At 47.1% G+C, this 19,404-nt stretch overlaps 1 protein-coding gene across 7 annotated transcripts in view; it reads right to left on the bottom strand.

Annotated features, from left to right (window-relative positions):
- Positions 1–19,404, bottom strand: part of LOC102573424 (leucine-rich repeat and fibronectin type III domain-containing protein 1-like protein) — a 169,580-nt gene that overhangs the window by 48,185 nt on the left and 101,991 nt on the right. For 2 of the 7 annotated variants that reach the window (XM_019495509.2, XM_019495511.2), the window contains exon 1: positions 7,265–7,441. The exons of 4 other annotated variants lie outside the window; for them this stretch is intronic. Coding sequence is in view for 1 of the 3 variants with exons in the window: in XM_019495505.2 (XP_019351050.1) it covers positions 15,217–15,323 (107 nt within the window). In the remaining 2 variants the exon portion in view is untranslated. Of the gene's footprint in view, positions 1–7,264; positions 7,442–15,216; positions 16,150–19,404 lie in introns of those variants that run through there. One more of the 7 variants, XM_019495505.2, reaches the window with a different exon arrangement.

Genomic DNA, 19,404 nt, shown 5'->3' with positions numbered 1-19,404 from the left:
TTCCACAACGCCAGCCCTCTGATGACTAACCCACAGACACCTGGAAGCTTTATTCTTACAGGTCTTATTTCTGCCATAAATTTGACAATAGCCAATTTATGCTCATGTGACTGGGTGCCAATATTTTTTTCCCCCTTTAAGAACTTCTTTCCCCTTGCTGGTGCTTAGCCCCAGATGTGTTTATAGACAACAACTGTACCTCCTGCAAGCCTCCGTGTTGCTGGATTGAACAAAGCAAGTGCTTTCCATCTCCTCTGAATAGTAGGGGCGTGCCGATAAAGATATTTTGGGCCGATACTGATGGCTCATTATTAACGAGCCATATCGGCTGATACTGATCCGACTGCCGATATACGGCCTGGCAGCTTGGAGAGCAGCGTCCGGCTGGCAAGTCTGTGGGGGAGGGGAAGATCAAGGCCCCTGCAGTGAGGGAGGGAGTGGGGCTGGGGCAGGGGTTGGCACTGCCTAGCTGGGGCAAGGTGGGGCACGGGACAAAGCGGCACGGCTTGTCTGCGGGGTGACGGGAGTGGGGGCTGATCCTGCTTCTATGTGCACTCCCAGGGGAGCCATGGGGGACACGTGCCCCCTGAAGCCTCCCAGTGCCACTGCCGCCCACCTCCACCACAGCTCCAGCCTAGCCCCCCACCGGGAAGAGCCTGGTGCCGGCCCCAGCCCTGGCCTGCAGTGGCAGCCTGACCTCACCCCTTGCACAGATCTGGGGACACATGCCCCCTATGGCTCCCCCCGGGGTACGCATAGTGGCGGGCTCCACCTCGCCCTTCCCAGCACCCCTTGGACAAGCCTCTTGCGGCTCTGTTCTGCGCCCCACCCTGGCTGGTCAGCGCCTGCCCCTGCCCCAGCCCCACTCCCTCCCTCACCACAGGGACCTCAAGCTGCCCCCCTTCCCCCCCCCCCCCCCCCAGACTTACCAGTGTGGTGCTGCTCTCCAAGCTGCTGGGCTGGCTGCGTGCATGCAGCGGCTGCATGCATGCACATGGCATTTATCAACATTATTGGCCATATCAGCCAAAAAAACCAAATGCTGATACTGTCAATTTTCCTTTTATCGTGCCGACATGATAGGAACCGATGGACTGGTGTACCGCTACCGATAAGCTGCCCATTCCACCACCATCCTAGTGTCCCTTTTCTGCAGTTGTTCTAACTTCAGATTATCATTCTGCAACATGGATGGCAAGACATACAAGGTCCGAAGAGGAAAAAAAGACACGTGTCCCCTCACCTGTCACAGCTGTGTAAAGCTCACAGGTGTATGTAGGTATGGTGGAATTAAGGGAGATCCCCTTCTGGTGTTTGTGAGGAAGTCAGCCACGAATGGATCACCCGTGAAGATTCCCATCCCGAGGGTTTGACGCCACGAGTCTTCTCTGCCTTTGGCTGGGTTCTGGCTTTTTTTCTAGGAGACACTCACGGTCAGAGGGGTGTTAAAGCTGCCTAAACTAAGACTATAAAAACACACAGGTCTCCTTGCTATTCTGGAAAAGGAACCTTCTTGTTTAAACTGAAGCCATCTCACAAGCAGGGGCCAGATAACTTTGTGAGCAGCTTTTGGACATGCTATAATGTCTCTAATTTAAAGTGCCATAAAACAGCGATCTACAGGTAGAGCCTCACTGTAAGGTGAGCCAGGGGTCATAACTCTCTATTGTGCACGACTCCAATCTGATATGAACATTTAATATTTGCAGTAAAGTTAATGTTCCTTCAACTGTTAAACATCTCAGAATATTGAATTTGGATGCAGGAAAAATAATACATCACTACACCTTGTACAGTCTCACTTCACCCGGTCAGTCACTCACGTTGCTTCTAATTTATTAGGGTGGTTTACTTGCCTGCACAAAGGGTAAAGCAACTGCTGGATTGTGGAGACGGTACTTAGGAAATGTTTCTGTCAATTTTGTGAAATTAAACTATCAGCTAGCATACGTTACAGACAATAATACATCCATACAGAAAACTCTAATGCCATCTAGAAAAGAAGTGGCATAATTCTAAATAAAATGAATCCTGCAGTGTTTAGCTGCTTTATATCTAGATTAAACTCTCCACAGTTTAGCCCTAAAAAAAACTATAAAAATAAGGCAAATTATTACTTTTCCTCTACCTGAAGTGTTATTAACTAAGCCCAAGCAGTGTGATTACATATAATAGCCAGGCATATAAATACGTTCTTGCAAGTCATTTCCTCTTAGGAAGTGTCCCTTACGAAAACCTTTGGCCAGGTGTCGGCAGCGGAACGGGTTCAGCTCGTTTTTCTAGGAGACTTGTGGAAGATGTTTGAACAACGCCAGCTTACGCCTTCGCTCAGAAATCAGGGGAATAAACATAGCCCTGAGCACTCTTAAGAAGCCAACCCTTCCCCTTCCCCTTCCCAGAACTGAGCCTCTCTTGCAAAACAAGGAAAAATTCATGGCGGCTTCACCATCTCCTCCAGCTGAAGCCGTTATAGTCTGCATAGGGAGGGAGGGGTCCGGTGCTACACTGCTCCTTCTACAGGTACATCTTTACCAGGTCTGCCTTGCCACCACGCTGCACACCCTGGAGTTGATCCTACATTCGCTCTTGCCACAAAACTGCTCCTCTGCTGCCCTGACAAAGTCCTCAGGGGCTGGCTGAGTAGCACACAAGACCCATGCAGCCCTGACCACTGGGGATGCCCGATTTGCTTTTTCTTTCCTTAGCTTTGGCTGGGCTCCGCTGCCCAACCTTGGCAGAACACCTTTCTGTAGAGCGAGCCCGCGCCCAGGCACACCTGCTGCAGCTCTCTGGCTCGGAGATGGATAGTTTCACGGCTGTTAGGGGCTGGAAGGGACCCTGCAGATCATCGGGTCCAGCCCCCTGCACCTGGGCAGGAAAGACTGCTGGGGTCAGGTGACCCCAGCAAGATGGGCATCAAGATGCTACATGGTCATGTTCGACTGCCCCAAAACCCCAACTCATGAACACTCCCCAAACTGTTGCATGGCAGAAGTGCAAAGAAAGCATCATTTTCATGACCAGATGCTGGCAGAAAATTGTTCTTTTTTGGAGCTGCAGTCTGACCAGGTATTAAAGGAGCTCTGAGCCGCTTCTGTCCCCTTTTCACCAAAAGGTGTTACTGGGGGGGTAAGGAGACCTGGATTGTCTTCCTTGAAAGTCCAGTGAGCAGTGAAGGGGTGCAGCCTCTTTCAAGAACGGTCCCCAACTCGCCGAGGGTGAACGCACATCCCTGTGCTCGCAGGTCACCGGCAGCAAGTCCTTCAGCTTCCTCACCTGTACGCTGGGGACAGCTATACTGACCAAGCTTAGTTAGCTGTTCTGGTCTCTTTGGCGAAAAGATGTTACCTCAAATATTATTACTACTCCTGCATTTTTTATTTTGTGATGACATCCAAAGCTTACAAGTGAATTGGAATCCTTCTCATTTGGACTTTCTAATTTATCCACCTTTTCCTTGTATTCTTCCTTTTATGCTCACCAACTGCTGCTTTATTGACTTGTATTTGATGATACCCACAGAAGCACCGATTGTTAGTGACAAGATTACTGTTCTGTCGATAAAGCAACTGAACCAGCAACGAGCAGACTTTGTCATGCGGAACCGACTCTTCTTAGCAATCGTCTTGCATTAAAATCTTAAAACTCGCAGCTTTCTAACTGTGAGCCATATTACCAAACCATCCTTAGCCTTTTTTCTTTTGTTTTTTAGAATTCTCTCGGCAGAGCGCTGCCGTTTTGAATGGCGGTTCCTACCACGTATAATGACAGCTCTACCTTACTCTATTTTTTTGGAAATATTAGAATAACAGATGATGTCAAAGAATATCTGTCCGTTCTGCCATTTGTCTGGACAGTGGCAAGCCTCTGATTTAAACTCATGAATGGAAGGAAAAAGTCTAACAATCTATGCCGTTGCTGCTCCACCTTTTTCCCGGTGAGGTGGCTGGGCAGTGCTCAGGCCCCGATCGGTTGCCCGCAGTGGCTGCGTGGAAGACAGCAGCCCTCCCCGTGTGGAAGGCCTGGCCCCAATCTGGCTGCGTGGGGAGGACGACGCCTGGCCCAGCCCCATCTGGCCGTGGGGGAAAGGAAGGGGCTGTAGGAACTTGGCAGTGGGGGTGGTGGCATTAATGGCCACCGCTCTCCTGGCACCAAATTTCCTGAGCCACAGGGAGCCGCATGGGCCAGATGCTGTGGCTCTGTAGACTACATCTGGCCCAGAGGCTGGAGGTTGAGTACCCTGATCTAAGATAGTCAACCTTAAGAAGTTATTCCCCAACTACTCAGGTATTTTGCTGATTGCTGTGAACATAAGGGGGGGGGGGGCGGGGGGAGAAATGCTTCATGTGTGTATTAACTACCCAGTTTTAGAACAACTTAATTATAGGCCCAGGGCTCTCTCTCTTGTTTCTTTCCTAAACCTCCATCCCAGCATTATCTGTTGATCTCCCCATGTCTGGACTTGTTATGAGTGAAGAGCTGTACTGTTTTTAACAGACGATATAGATACAGACCAGCAGGCCTAGCAGCTCTTCTGCAGGGCACTGGCGATTTTGACATTCGGTTGTGTGCACGGCGTAGCGGGTCCTGCCCTCTCGAGCATACAATCTTTGCTATGTCTGAAACGGAAATGTCATTTATCTTAATAGTCGGTCATTGGACCGTGTGTTTATATAACTATACCCAGACAGACAGAATAACCAACAGACTCGCCCCATCGAAATGCCGCGTTTCCTTTTTACAACAAATGTTTTTACATACACAAAATTAAAAGATCCCATACCCAAAAGAGTACATTAAATAGAGCACCAGATGCAGAAAGAAAAATCCGACACAAACACAAAGCAGAGGAGTTATTGTTGTTGGAGGAACCAGACCTTTGAATTTCCTCACTTATGTGCTTTTAAAGTCTCAGCCATGCTATTTCTGTAATGTAGACATTTGCATTTAGTATGTGGAAAATAAGGAAATGATACAAATTGATTTGCTCTCCAAGGCTGTTAGTCCTAAATTGGTTCTTGTAGAAGCGGTTTTATTTGGTCTGACATGCTCCCCCAGTGATAGGATCTGTCAAAAAACCATTCTGCTCCAACATCACTGGTGATTACAAGAGAGATGCTAACAAAGCCAGGAAAAATTTCAGAAAATTAAATGAGATAATGCTTAAGAGGTGTACAAGCATCGAACTGGTTGGTCAGAAAACCAGTTGGGAAACTTAGCCAGTGTGTTAGCAACACCCATGAAAGTTAATTTTCCAGCTAGTGGGCAAGCCATGTTATTATTAGGAGAAAATAAAAAAGAGACAAGCGAGAAAATACAATAAATACAGAGCAACACTGAAGACAGAAAGCGTTGCCTGCTATTGCCTAGTCATGTTTTTGGTGCCTGGCTAGTGTTTTCAGGTAAAAAGTCCAAGGGAAATGCATGCATTTCAAATAGTCCTTGCATCTTGGGAACCAGTGGAACTTGCGGAATTTTATTTTATTTTTTAACGAGTCACCATCAGATGGAAAAACGACCGAATTTACAGTTATAGTCTCAATATGGCAAACTTGAAGCAAGAGCTCATCTCAAGAGTTTCCGTCACCCCCTTAAATATAAAGCATGTAGAGAAAAAAAAAAAAAGCTTCTGGGGGATTTAGTTTGCTCTCCTGGGACGTGGCCAGATGAGTGTGGATGTTTGCTTCCCCGAGGACAATGAGCAGTGACACACCTTGTGCCGCTCCTACTTGTCCCTGGGGAATGCCCGTGCCACGTGTGCTCCGGTGCACAACAGGTTAGCCTGGGTGGGGCAGGGGAGGCTGGGGCCAGTCACTGTGCTGGTCCCAGCAGCCTTACCTGCGGGCCTCCCGTGGCTGCAGCTGTGGCAGGAAGCCTGGCGGGCAGCTGGAGTGTAGCTCCGGCCAGCCAGGCTCTGGTTTTGGGTGACGTGCACGTGCGCTGCCCCGTTTTTTGGCATGGGTATTTTTGACCCTGGGTTCTCCCAAGGTTAACCCCCCCATGCTGCAAGGCGGCACGTGTGGCACCGCAGAGGGGTCTGCGGCACCACAAGCCACACATCCGTGCTCGTCCGGATATGGCTCTTGGGTGCACCTACATGTGCACTTGCTATGGAGCTGACTAATTACCTATCTCCGCAGTAAAGGGTTACCGTCTCCACGTGCGTCCATCTTAGGAAGCTGTAAATTAACTCTGCTGTAACATAGTCCTGTTCGGGACAAGTACTATCTTACAGTGGAGTAATGTGCACCGAAACGCATGTAAATGGTGGCCAGGGCTCGCTGCGGCATGAGGGTGCTGGTGGGGGGAGTGCCCGCTGGCTAGTCCCACGCTGTAGCTGGGTCTTCAAAACCTCCAAGGATGGTGACTCCACAACTTCTCTGGGTAACCTGTCCCAGTGTTTTACTGCCCTCCTACTGAAACTCATTCCTGACGTCTAACCTCAACTTCCCTTGCTGCAACTGGAGCCCACTGCGGCTCGTTCTGTCGTCCGCCCCCACTGAGGGCAGCCCAGCTCCAGCCTCTCTCGAACCCCCCTCCAGGGAGCTGAAGGCTGCTATTAAGTCTCCTCTTCTCTAGGCTAAATAAAGCCCAGTTCCCCCAGTCTTTCCTCAGAAGTAATTCCCCTCCCTTGCAAGCTCATTTTTCTAAACTGGGACAGCTTCTTAATAGAATCAGCAGCTGTGCTTTGTGCTGCATTGGAGAATTAAGTCTCGGAGGATTCGCTATCACTTATGGAATTACTGATCACAGACCTGGTACAATCTGAATTATGCCACGTGGCAACATGGCTCTCAGCTTCACTTCTTGGACATCCACATATTACCAAAGAGTTTTACACTTGCACTAGAATCCCAGCTTGGGGCTGTTCTTAGAAACACAGAGCGGCGCGGGTCCCGCATGAACAGCTACAGCAAACTAGAAATGCAAACACAGAGGAGGATTAAGTGAAAAAAACCCCCCAACCTATTCCAAGCTCATCCTAACAAATATTTGGGATGATTATAGGCTTAATGTTTTAAAGTGCTTCTTGAACACTGAGAATTAAAAAGGAGACTATTTATTTAAATGCGTTTTGAGTTATCTTACTGCTGCCAGAAAAAGATGAACATGAAAGGCAAAGAGGTATTTAGCAGCAAAATGAACACTGGGACGGTGAATGGCATTCAGGATTCCTCTCTGCAGACCAGACACGAAGCTGTGGCACAAACACTAGCAAGCTGCACTGAAACACTGCTGGTCTTCAGCTGTAGGTTTGACCTACCTCCGTCATCTCCGTACCCCACCTCGGCTCTGCCCTGCTGTCAGCTTTCCAATTCCACTGTCCAATGCCTCGCTGAATCTCAGGCTCCAGGAAGGGTGGAAAAAACAGGACTGAACAAGTAAAAAAGAATCAGCTTTCAAGGCTGTGCACACCACAAATGCCTCTAGGGCACCACATGCCAGGGAACAGCCCAATTTTTCAAAAAGAAGCTCCTCCCAAAAGACAAATCATTTTCAGATGTGAGATTAAAGTAATTAGCAAAGGAAAAAGGCTCAAACTGGTGAGCATTGTGTAATGTAGATGCCGCATCTCTCTGCGTTGGCTGCACGCTGCCAAGCGTGACCAGCTAAGCAATTTCTTTGTACTAGAAGTGGTAGGGGTATGCGCTGTCAGACCTGGGTCCAACGCCTGCTGACAGTGCAAAGGGAGTGGGTCATTGTTACATTATTAACGACATATAATAAGCCCTCAAAGGAGTAAATCGGCCAGCAACGAGGAGTGCAACCTGGCTTATTCAAACTTCCGCATGTTAAAATGCTATTGTGCTTCTCCTGGGCCTTGGCTTGGCCATCTCCGCAGGATGGAAGATGGGCACATCCCGAAGGACATCCTACACGGGCAAATTGCAGGTGGGGAGGTAAGAGTAGGATGCTCAAAATCCCGCTTCAAAGACACCTGCAAGCAGGATACGAAGGCTTCCAGAACTGTCCCGACTCCTGCTAAGCCCCCCAAAGGCTTGGGGCAAAGCGGTGCTCCCTTCTCGACCACGGAGTCCAACACCGCTGTAAGAAAAGGCCGCTCGCACTGCAACAGAAACGTGACCGAAGGAAACAGCCTGTTCGTACAGCAGCCCTCACGGCACGTACACCTGCGACCGCCGGGGCAGGACCGACCTAACGCTGGTCTCTACAGCCCCAAGAGAAAACGACCACCAGTCGGCAGAAAAGCTGCAATATCCACCGTCACTCGCGGGTGCCAGATGCTCCTGTGCCGTCCTTCCCACTGCAAACTCCCGTTCCAGCGCCTCCCCGCCTAGTTCCCTCTCTCCTCCCGGGGCCCGGCCTCCTCCCTTCAGCACATCGCTCTCGCTGACTCGCTGCTCTTCCAGATATTTCGTTCACCTCCTTTCAAGTGATTCGAGGCACAAGCCAATCTACCCCCAACATGGACCAAGGCCAGTACATTCGGCAACATTTGCTGGGAGTTGGCAGCGTCTGCCAGTCCACCCACTATTTCGAAATCACTCGCTCTTCCACGTACGAGGCATACTAAGCGTTCTGGGGCTTTTAACACCCAAGCCCTCAGAGCTGCGAGACTGGCAGACAGTTGTAGGCTAGCTGCAAGTGCCAGGCCTACAAAGAGCGCACAGAGCATATGAGGCACGCTGGGAAGAGTTTGCACTGGGGAGGAGTCTATGAATGAACGGGAAGAGATCTTTCAAAAAAGACGGAAAGCCAAAAACTCATCCAGCCCATCCCGAGACCACCTCAGTAAAAGTGGGAGATAAAGAGCCAGTATTTTCAAGCTGCAGCTTCCAACACGTGGATTATGGCGAAGGTCAAAACTTAATCTCTTCCCCTGGGATATGAATAACGCGGGGGAGTGATACTCGATGTTGCTTTTCCTTTTCTTGCAGAAGAAGTGCAAAGACGAAAACTGTTTTTTCTTTCTTTTTTTCCTTCCTTTTTGTACTGCTTGACTCAAGCAAGGCAGTTTTTGAAAGGATTCAATAGAGTCACAAATGACTAAAGAACATTCATTATTCAGTTCATGGCCATGGAGCCTTCAGCCAAGACCATTGTATGAAACCAGGCAAAGTTCTGGGGCACGACTGCCGCTGCATGCCCTGCGCACGCGGGAGAAACTCCTTCTATTTTGGGAGCTCCCTCGACTTTGCCTGACAGTGAAGTGCTCTTTACAATCATATTTGGAAATCTGATATCAGCTTTCTCTGCCAGGTGCCATAACCGACGATTGACCCTGGACTTTACATGTCAACACCCATGTACTCTAGCCCAAAATGCACGGCAGACAAAATGCTATTTCCTAATAGTTCTATTGTTTTCCCTTGAGCAGTTTATCCAATCCACTCAAAGCGAGGGATGAAAACAAAAATGCACACTTCAGCATCTATAGCTGTAATCTTCATTAACAAACTCTTTAGAGCTAGGGATCTGTCTGAACTGGAGTTTGCTTCTCTTTGGAAAACCGTGAGCTTGATCCTCAGATCCAGAGGATATGAAAGGCCACATTTACGCCTTCCTCCCAATTCTGGCGCTGGTTCTGCCCCTGCCCTTGCCCTTGCCCCTGAGGTGGGTGTAACCTGCCAAAGCTCATGCTGGCCCCCAAGTAGACGGCAGACTCAAGACTGGAAGGGTAACCCAAGTCCTGCTTGGATGGAAGATTCACTGTTCCAAAACCCTCTTAGCCAGGTGTCTATCCAGCCTCTTCTTGAAAACCTCCAATAAAAACGAGAAGGTTCTCTGGGTAAATCCGGTATCTTTTATTAGACCAACTCAAATAGTTGGAAAAATTCTTCTTAGCAAGCTTTCAGGCACAAACGCCCTTTGTTAGGCTGAAGAATAAAGAAGTACCGATAAAGAAGTAGTATAAGTAATAAAGAAGTACCCACAACTTCTTGGGGCAGCTTGTTCCATTGTTCTTAGAGTTGTAGATCCCCCCCACCCCCGCCTCCTGGAGATCTGCTGATTATCATCTGTTTTGCTGTGGTTTAAACCCACTGTCTCACGTCCTAGCCTCTGCGCCAAGAAAGATCAATGCGTCTCACTCTTCCTTTTGGCAGCCTCCCAGCTGCAGTCGTGCAGCCCTCTCCACAATCACTTTTGCTCCAAATGAAACAAATGTATTTCCTTCCTCCTTGCATTCGAACCCCTTCATCGTTTCATTCCTCACCTCCAAATCCCGTCTGGCTTTGCTATTGTCTTCTTACAGGGAAACACCATGTCTGGTTTGGGGCACTACAGCAGAAGCCTCCAAAGCCAAAATGCAGCTATCTAGAAGGGCACCCTTCTAGATCACACCAGTCTAGTATCCCAGCACGTGTCCACACGTGCATGTGCTAATGCACATTAACACGGGTGTACGGACTGACTTGGGACTAAAGTCAATGGACACATACCACGTTAGTGCGCATTAGCATGTCTACATGTTCGCTAATGCAATTTAGCTATCTGCACATAAATTTGATGCCTTCTTTATGCAGGTATCAAATCTAAGCTTGAATAGCCTTAAGTCACCATTTTTAAGGCACATTAAGGGCATGCATATGTAGACATGCACCCTTAAATGCGACTTAAATCAGGCCAATGCCCATTAAGTGTGCACGTGTCGACACGCCCCCTTGTTCTGAGCAGCATCTCCCAGAGGGTTTGGTCCTACAAAGGGTCCAGGACCCTGCCAGCTTACTAAAATAAATACGAAACAAAGGGTGCGCAGAGCCTCTCACCAATCTCTGAGCTACAAATTTGCTCATTTGCTCAAATTTCAGTCACTTCAGCATTTGGTGCCCTTTTTGGGAAGGATATGGACAAATGTCTGCTAATGCCTAATGGTACTACCATCTGTGCTTGCTGCCACCAGACAGAAATGGGTCCCGGGCATTCTGCCACTGTCACATCCCTTATAAATTCCTGCTTGTTATTTTTCAATAATGAACATAATTTAGTTTCCTGAAATTATTAATGACCTGCAGGGAACACGCCTTTCAAAGAGCAATTCCCTGTCGCTCAATTAATTGCTGCTAATCTCTAGAGAAGTACTGGGTTCAACAACCGAGTTAATTTTAAAAAGGCTTTGTGACACTGGGTACTAAAGGTATGTGCCACCATCTAAATTCCAAGTTACCTGTTGCTAACGACTGCTGCTAGATCATCAAGTACAGCCACACTCGCTGCAAGGACAGCTCATTTCAGTATCCACCAGGATGATGGAGGAGGAGCCACATTATCTTTTACACCAGCGGACATTTATAGGTATTAGCATATTGTGCTTTGCCTGCTAGAAAGGCCAACGACAGGCCCTTTCCAAAAAATTAAAATAATGGAGGAAAAAACCCCTCAAAACCAATGAACCAAATTTAGTTCACGGTTTCACTAGTAAGTCTGCGCTGACTAGACGAATGCTAGCAGTCTGGTGCTAATAGGAAGTAACCTGAAGGACTGTGAGAATTACAGGCCTGATCTAAGCCCTCAAGTGAATTTTTCCACCAATTTCAATCGTTTTGCACTGCACTTCTATCAACTATCCTGACTGAGGAAGTGCGTCACCATTTCCTAACCGATTCAGTGGCACTGATGAGGCCCCGTCTGGAGTCTAGTGTCCAGTTGTGGGTCCCCCACTACAGAAAGGATGCAGACAAGTTGGAGAGAGTCCAGGAGAGGGAAATAAAAATGGTTGTAGGGCTGGGGGATGTAACTTGGGAGGAGAGGCTGAGGGAACTGGGCTGATTCAGTCTGCAGAAGAGAAGACCGACGGGGATTGAATAGCAGCCTTCACCTCCCTGCAGGGTGGATCCAAAGAGGATGGAGCCGGACTGATCTCAGTGGGGGCAGATGACAGGACAAGGAGCAATGGGCTCAAGTTGCAGCAAGGGGAGTTGAGATTGGATATTAGGACAAAGTTTCGCTAGGAGGGTACTAAAGAACTGGAACAGGCTCCCCAGAGAGGCCGTGGACTTTCCATCCAGGGAAGTTTTTAAGACCGGGGCAGACGAAGCCTCGGCTGGGATGATGTAGCTAGGGCTGGTCCTGCTTGGAGCAGGGGGTTGCACTAGACGTGACCTCCTGAGCTCCCTTCAACCTGACTTTTCTATGATTCTAACTCAGGAACCTTATTACAAAGAGTGGTTTTTATGTTTGTTACTCAGCATGGCCAAGAGCTCTTTTTTCTCTCTGCATGACTGTAATGCTGCAGCCATTCTCTTTAGAACGAGCCCTCCTACAGCTTTTTGCCTGTTTTTTAACTTTGAACTAGACCACTGCAATGCACTCTACGTGAGACCACATCTGGAAACTGCTCCAAAGCCAAAGAATGACGGGCAGGTGTAGACTACGCTGCTGAACTGACTTGCATGCTGTCGTGGGTGAAAGGCTATAAAAGCAGTGAGAAAGAGGTTCACTAAAGGATCACCTTCCCAGCTTCTGTTTTCTCTCTCATTTATTTTTATGCTAAACTTAACAGATAATAACTGTTTGGATTCTTGTACTGAGCTGTCCGTGTTACAGCGTGTAGATTCATTTCCACATCTAGTGGTCAAGAAATCTAATTACACAAGAAGCTGGTTTCTCCAAGGCTTTGAAGTTAGTTGTACAGCCTGAAATCAAAATCAAAACTCCTCATTAGAGGGAAGAAGGTCTTCATGTCAGAATCCTTTCGGACGCTTTGGCTTTTAGGGCAACTGCACATCTGTAATTAGTGCAGAAAGTGGGTTAAAAAAAAGAATTATTTATAAACGGCAAGCTCCAGCAATAGAGGCTGGCATGTCAAAGGACAAGTCATCTTTGAGCTTCAGCCAATGCAATGACACAAATGTTATCAGACAAAAGGGAGAAGATCTCCTTTGTGACGGCAGCTGCAAACACCAGCAGGTGCAGTTAATCAGTTACGATGGTGCTAACGAAGGACCAAAAAGACACATAGTCTTGCATAAAGATAAGCTCACCTTAAGGATGCCAAGAAGTGTTAGGAAGGTATAAAAGAGTCTAAAGATGAACAAAGATATAAAATTAACAAAAAGGAACGTTTAAGCTGAATATCAGGAGCAGTCCCGAGGGCACTGGGTGCTCGAGCGAGTTAAAATTTGCTGGAACAAAGCACTCGTGGCAGACTGCACGGAAGAACTCTGGACCGGAAGGGAAGATGAAACCTTCCAAGTCTTTTTCATCTCTAATTTCAAATGGCATCCACTGGACCGTCTCTCTTCCCCGCTCAAAAAAGGTTTAACTGGCATTTAACTTGCTCACTGTAATATAGTGATAATTAGATTCCTTGGGAGAAGCTGTGCTGGATATTCAAGACAATCTAGTATTAAATAGCTTTGTTAAATATTTTGTAAAGTCAGTCATTTGTTGAAAAAACCAAGCTGTTCTGTGATCATCCATCTCAATCAAATTAAACAAGGGGCGGTTTTCTACTACATCCCATAATGCAAAACCCTAGACAAAGATGAAAATCCACATGCCAGTCGCTTACTAACTGGCTGCTCAGCTATCCATGAATCCCATCCTGGATGAGAAAGAACCTCATGAAATCTAGAGCGTAATAACACTACAGTTTGAAATCTGAAAGACAGAAAATAAATGTGCCCTGTCGAGTTAGTATAAACTCAAATTTTTTTCAATCGGTACCCAACCAAGTGTGAATAACAAAAATTACAAGTAGCAGCAACATGCACCAGCTCTCTGCTCAGGAGGCACTTGCAAAAGCAGAAAGAAAACCTGATGAGAAACCGTAGCAACAAGAGATCCATCAGAATCATCTCCCTCACCAACACCATCCTGGGGTGCTGCAGGTGAAGGAGAGAGAGGAAGACCTACCAGCTGGACCACCACCACCGAAGACTGGATGGGATTACAACGGGCTGATAGTACAAGGAGTGCAAAACACCCGGAAGAAGGGAGGAAAGTGATTGCTGCATCAAAGGTGCCCCAATGGTTCGTGCGGCCTCGGGACTGACTTGACTTGATCCGACAGAATCACGAATGCCAAAGGAAAATATTATCAGAAATCATTTATCCTTGCTCTAACCGTGCAGGCTGCTTCACTGGCCCCTGTACAGTTAGTCTTTTTGAGAAGGGGGAGGAGACGGGGACAGGGTAGGAAATCTGGTCCTCGACAAAAGGCCTGTTGGAGGGAAGGGGTGCTTAAATGTCACATAGCCCTTACGGGACTACAACGGTGCCTAGGCTTTGTGCTTGCTCCTCTTCAAAAAGATGAATTTAATCTTTTCTAAATATTTCATGATTACCAGTGATGGATCATGAATAACGCATCTTCATTTAAGATCTATCTGAATGAATATTCATTCGTGCAACCACCTGTACAACTTTCACGATTCAAGTTCCTATTCATATGAATTCAAATGATCATCTGTGGGGGGGGAATGAAAAATGAGCAACAGTCATTGGCAACAGCAACAAACCCAACTCATCCCGTATCGTTTGTCCAGGTTTAATTGCATCGTCCATGTTGCTGCCAGTTTGGTAGTTAACGCGGCGGGCTCTGCTCTTGCCCAGATAATGACTCTGCTCTCTTTACAGAAGTTCGTTTCACAGATGGGTTCTCCTAAAATTCATGTTGCCCCTCGTACCTCACACGAGCACGTTGGGTTATGATCTCACAAGCGAAATAGGAGCGGGTCTAGTCAAAGCTCGCGGGGGAGCTGCCCGAGGAAAGCTCAGGTTGCTGCAGCACAAATACTGCCGATGGCTCTATGTGAAACGCTCCTCACTCCGAATCACCAAACTAATGGTTTTTAATAGGCTGTGTGCTATCAGTGTGCAAACCGAGGTGCCCCCCTTTTAGCTGAAGAAGAGTCCTGCCATGTATCAGGGCTCTCTCTCAAATATTCCTGTAGCAGTGAAAAATGGAGAATTTTTAATAAAACCGCATAAAACATAATGAAGTGACCACTCGCAGAATTTTGTTAGAAGCTTATTACCAACTCAATGTTACAGCTAGTGTTTTGTTCCACTTTTTAACCACCCCGAAATGTTTTACAATTGATGACAGCTAATGACAGATATAACGAGGCTGGCAGACAATAATTTCATTACAAACCCTGTACCATCATCGCTCCTACTATTCAAAGTCTAACAAGCATAAAATTGCATGCTCAGTATGTATGCAGGCAGGTATGTCATTACTCTGACAAAGAAATGATAGTATTTGTAGACAGTACATTAACAAAAGAACAATATTCAAATGGAAATCACCTTTGGTTCAAAATGAAAGAAGTGTGGGAAGGCTGCATGGGGAAATGTATTTCTCTTTCTACAAAGATTTTCTTCTTTCCCAACTTCCTTTCTCCTCTTCCTGACATCTTCGACGTCTCAGGTCAGCACTGTGATGGCCACGTCTCTGAACTCGTGCTTTCAGGGCAGCCGCCATGGAGCTAACTGCCGCTGCTCCTCGCTGACTTGACACTAAGAGCCGAGTCGTATCAAGAGTATTTTCTTGTCCTTCAGGCTCAGCGTTTCAGCTTCACGCAGCATCAAACGGAGAAAGGCTTCTGAAATCTTCCGAAATATTATGAAGCCCCAAATTTGGCCTTGAAGGCAAGAGAGGACGTTGAAACCAAAATGTCTGATCGGGCTCTTTGATTGCTACAGATAACGGAGACCTGGTTTTCAGGATTTGCAGCTGTGTTCGTTTACATGCTTGGCAGCTTCACGCTGCATTTACTATCAGTGCATTTCAGGAACGATTATTCAAATCCTATTCACTGCTAGCATTATACTGACTTGTGGGACAGAAAGGGGAGGACGCGGAAATTACTTGGTAACCTGATAAGGCATTAACTACGCCGATCTCTGCAGCATGTCACGGAAAGCCCATTTTGTTCGCCGGTCTAGCAAGCCTCTGCTGCTGCGTATTGATAACGATGGTTTCTTGTTTTCCTTCCCAGCAATCAGGTTTTCCTCTCTTGAAAATACAGCTCTTACTTTCATCTTGGCATTTCTAAAAGCTTCGGCAGAACATCCCAATCGACGAGGCGCAGCCCATCCCATGTAGACGAGCCATTCCCAACCCTTCCAGGCTCGAGGCACCGCTCCTCGACTTCTCCGATTTTCATGGCACCTCAGTGGAGAACCACTCGCCTAATACAGAGGCAGCTGACCAGAAAACGAGGCGTTTAGGACCTTCCCCCTGCCGATACAGCTATAATACAAGGAGGGAGAAACTGAAAACAGTTGGCAGGGCTGATGCTGCTTCGAAGGAAGCATCCCTAAATCCCAAACCCAGGTGTAACCCACAGACGTGGCCAGTAGCGCTGTGCTGTGGGCAGGGAAGGGGGAAAGGCATTGTGATGAGCACGGAAGGGGGCTGGGAGAGTTGGGCAGGGTCTCGAGTGCAGCGTCTCACCCTCCCACAGCTGCCACCAATCGGTCTGTAGATCCAGGCTGTAAAGTGTTAACTAAGTAGTGGCTGCCAGGGGAATCCTGCCTCTGGGCCTAGCAATGCAACGGGCTGATGCTCCTCCTGGAAACAGGGGGGCACGGGACACCCCCTCCACCCCAGCCAGCGCACCTGTTTTCAGGAGGAGAGCATGGGGTCAGACCAGGAAGGACCGTGGCCCCAAAACATGCCGTGTCCCAATCTGCCTCCCCAGGAAATGCACAGGGCAGGTGACGGTGGCATCCCTAGAAGGGGCTCACCGCTCCCCAGTTGAGAGCCACTTGCCTACGCAAATCCATTATGTACAGGTCGAACGTTGCTGCTTACCCGTCCTCAGGGCATGCATTTCACTCCCAGGCATTATACATCCTCCGGAGAAACAACACGCCCTCACCATGCAAAGCTATATTTTGTGCTCTGTGTGTCTGTACGTAGCTTTCGAAGCAGGGCGTCTCCTACCCACAGTCACACCCCATCATATTTGGGCACCTATTTTTCCAGAACCAAAGTTCCTCTGAAAACTGCTCCATAGGAGATGTCTCCACGCGGACATGGCAACAACTCTCTCTTGCGACTGGGCCCTGGATGCCTCTATTAAACTAAAACTCGTACCAACAGGAAAAAGGAGGAATTTCGACCAGTAAGGCTGCTCCCCTCCACCAAAGGTTTTTACCTCCATAAGCCTTTCCCCTTTCCTTTGCTTTAACAAAAAGGAGCAGGCTGTTTAAACAGATGTCGTTAGCAGTTGCCTTCTAATCTCTCTTGTGATTCTTCTGCTCTGGGAACGCGGCAAAACATACCTCGCGCTGTTTTATTACAGGCAACGCAACAGATACCATTTGGCGTTAATTTGAAGTGCTCCTATGGGGTAGGAGCAAGGATTTCAGCAACATCCCACTGGAGTTACTGGGAATGTTTCCTCTACACACCATTCATCCTTCTGTGAAGCAGCAGAATACAGAAGTAAATTAAAACTGCTCTATTATGGCCAGATCTATACTGGCATGTCAAGCTGCTCTAATTCTTTAAAACTGACTCAATAAGAATCAAGTAGATACGAGCACAGATAGACCCAGCGGAGACCATGCACATACTGCACCATGTGGGAAACGTCATCTGGCGAAGAATGAGAATGATAATAAGGTGACCCCCCCCCGCGCATCACAGTTACGCCAGGTTTCTAGAGCAAATACCGCAGATTTGCAGGTTATTCTTCATAAATAAAAATACGAATGATATAATACACCATTGCATTATATAATTAATCAAAAGCACACTTTTTGTTTTTATGTGCTTATATGGCCTTTCACTAATGGTGCTTCTTTTAGGGATACCATGGTATCCATCATGCTTGCCTTGCAAAGACTTCTTTATTTTTTTTAAAGGAACTTTATGCTCCAAAACAACCAATTCGTACCCTGGACTGGATGATCCCGAGAGGTTCCTTCCAGCCTCTAATATCTATCAAAAACTAACAGAAAGCTACACGCTTTTTTCAACTGATTCCAGATTCAAAACGCAGGCAAGTTAAGAACCGAAGAGCAGATCTCTAGCTTTGGACACACTGCCTTGCCCAAACAACGGGGAAGAACAAACTCATAAAAAGCCAACAAAGTAAACAGACTGAAGAATTATTTCAGAGGTTTCAGGATTTACTGAGCTTCTGAATAGGTTGGCAAATCCTTTTTGGCAAGCCCATCAACATTTAAAATGAAGCTGTTTATCAGGCTCTGCAGCAATGCAAATGTCCCATTCTTCCAGCCCTCCTCAGGAAGGGCCGAAGTGCTATCCCGTAACGATAGACCAACGCGGCTACAACCGACACTCCTGAATCGAGGAATGTAACACTTCAAACCTGGTTCATTTTTTTTAATGCAAGAATTACTTTCCTTCTCATCAGCCAATCAATTGGAACTGGGTTTTCAGTATTCTTTATACACAAGACAAAGGTAGTGTCATCCCTTACCCAAACCGTCCCAAACTCGGTATCGGTTCGAAGAGACATGCTTGAATAGTATAAACGAAACCAAAACCACAATTAGAAAGGGAGTCGTAGAGGCCATTGCGCTTGGACTGCGCCGCAGAACAGGAGCTTTCAACGTTTTTTTTAAAAGGACGCTTCTCCAACAACACACAATCTTCTCCCAAGTGATGCTTCACAGCACAGAAAAATGAAATCTTATTCTATAATATACACACTACAGAATATAGTTATTGTGGCTTATCTGTAAAGAGAAGCAGAAAATTCCCCGTTAGATAGTCTGAATCAAAGGTAAATCTTGCAGTACAGTGGTTAGGGATTGTTTTGCAACTCCCGTGAACTCCCAAGGTACGTCGGCAGTGATTTACCCAAGTTAAGCTACATTTGCAGAAATATTTCACGCAGTTTTATTTCAAAGGAAACAGTTTTTGTTTGGATTCACTGAACAATGTTTGCAAAGCAAATATTTTAGCATTTGTGCTAGTGAAGGGGACTCACAAGAGGAACATGTCTACAATCGTAAGTGGACTCAAATAATTTATTTTCGTTATCCAATCTAAATGAAGTTGAAAAAGTAAATAGGCAGTGTGAATGGGGCGAGGTAAATAGCTTCTTAAATTACTTTCATTTTTTAATATTAAAAGTGCTATTAGCAACACAGGGAAAGCAATCTGGTTTTTAAAGTAAATTATTTTCACCCTGACAGCTTCCTTTAAGCAATACATTTCTCACCCTGCGCTGTAAGTGTCCCCCACACGCCCCGACCAATTTAAACTACAGCTAACATTTCCCACAGCATGAGGAAGACCCCACAATCAAAATGCAATTTCTGTCCTCCCCCCGCCAAGGACTCGGCTCCAAGACTGCTGTGGGTCTGACTCCAATCTCTGTTAGCATCGGTATGAATAATTTTGTTCCCAATGCGTGCTGTCGCGTGGGCGAGTTGCAGATGGAGCTGCAACCTCCAAGACTGCCAACTCCGAAACAAGCCCCGGATTTGTTCTGTTTGAACATATCTCTAGCT

This window comes from Alligator mississippiensis, chromosome 15 (genome assembly GCF_030867095.1).
Source record: "Alligator mississippiensis isolate rAllMis1 chromosome 15, rAllMis1, whole genome shotgun sequence".
NCBI lineage: Eukaryota > Metazoa > Chordata > Crocodylia > Alligatoridae > Alligator > Alligator mississippiensis.
The sequence above is the reverse complement of the archived record's forward strand: the minus strand, read 5'-3'. Positions and strand labels throughout refer to the sequence as shown.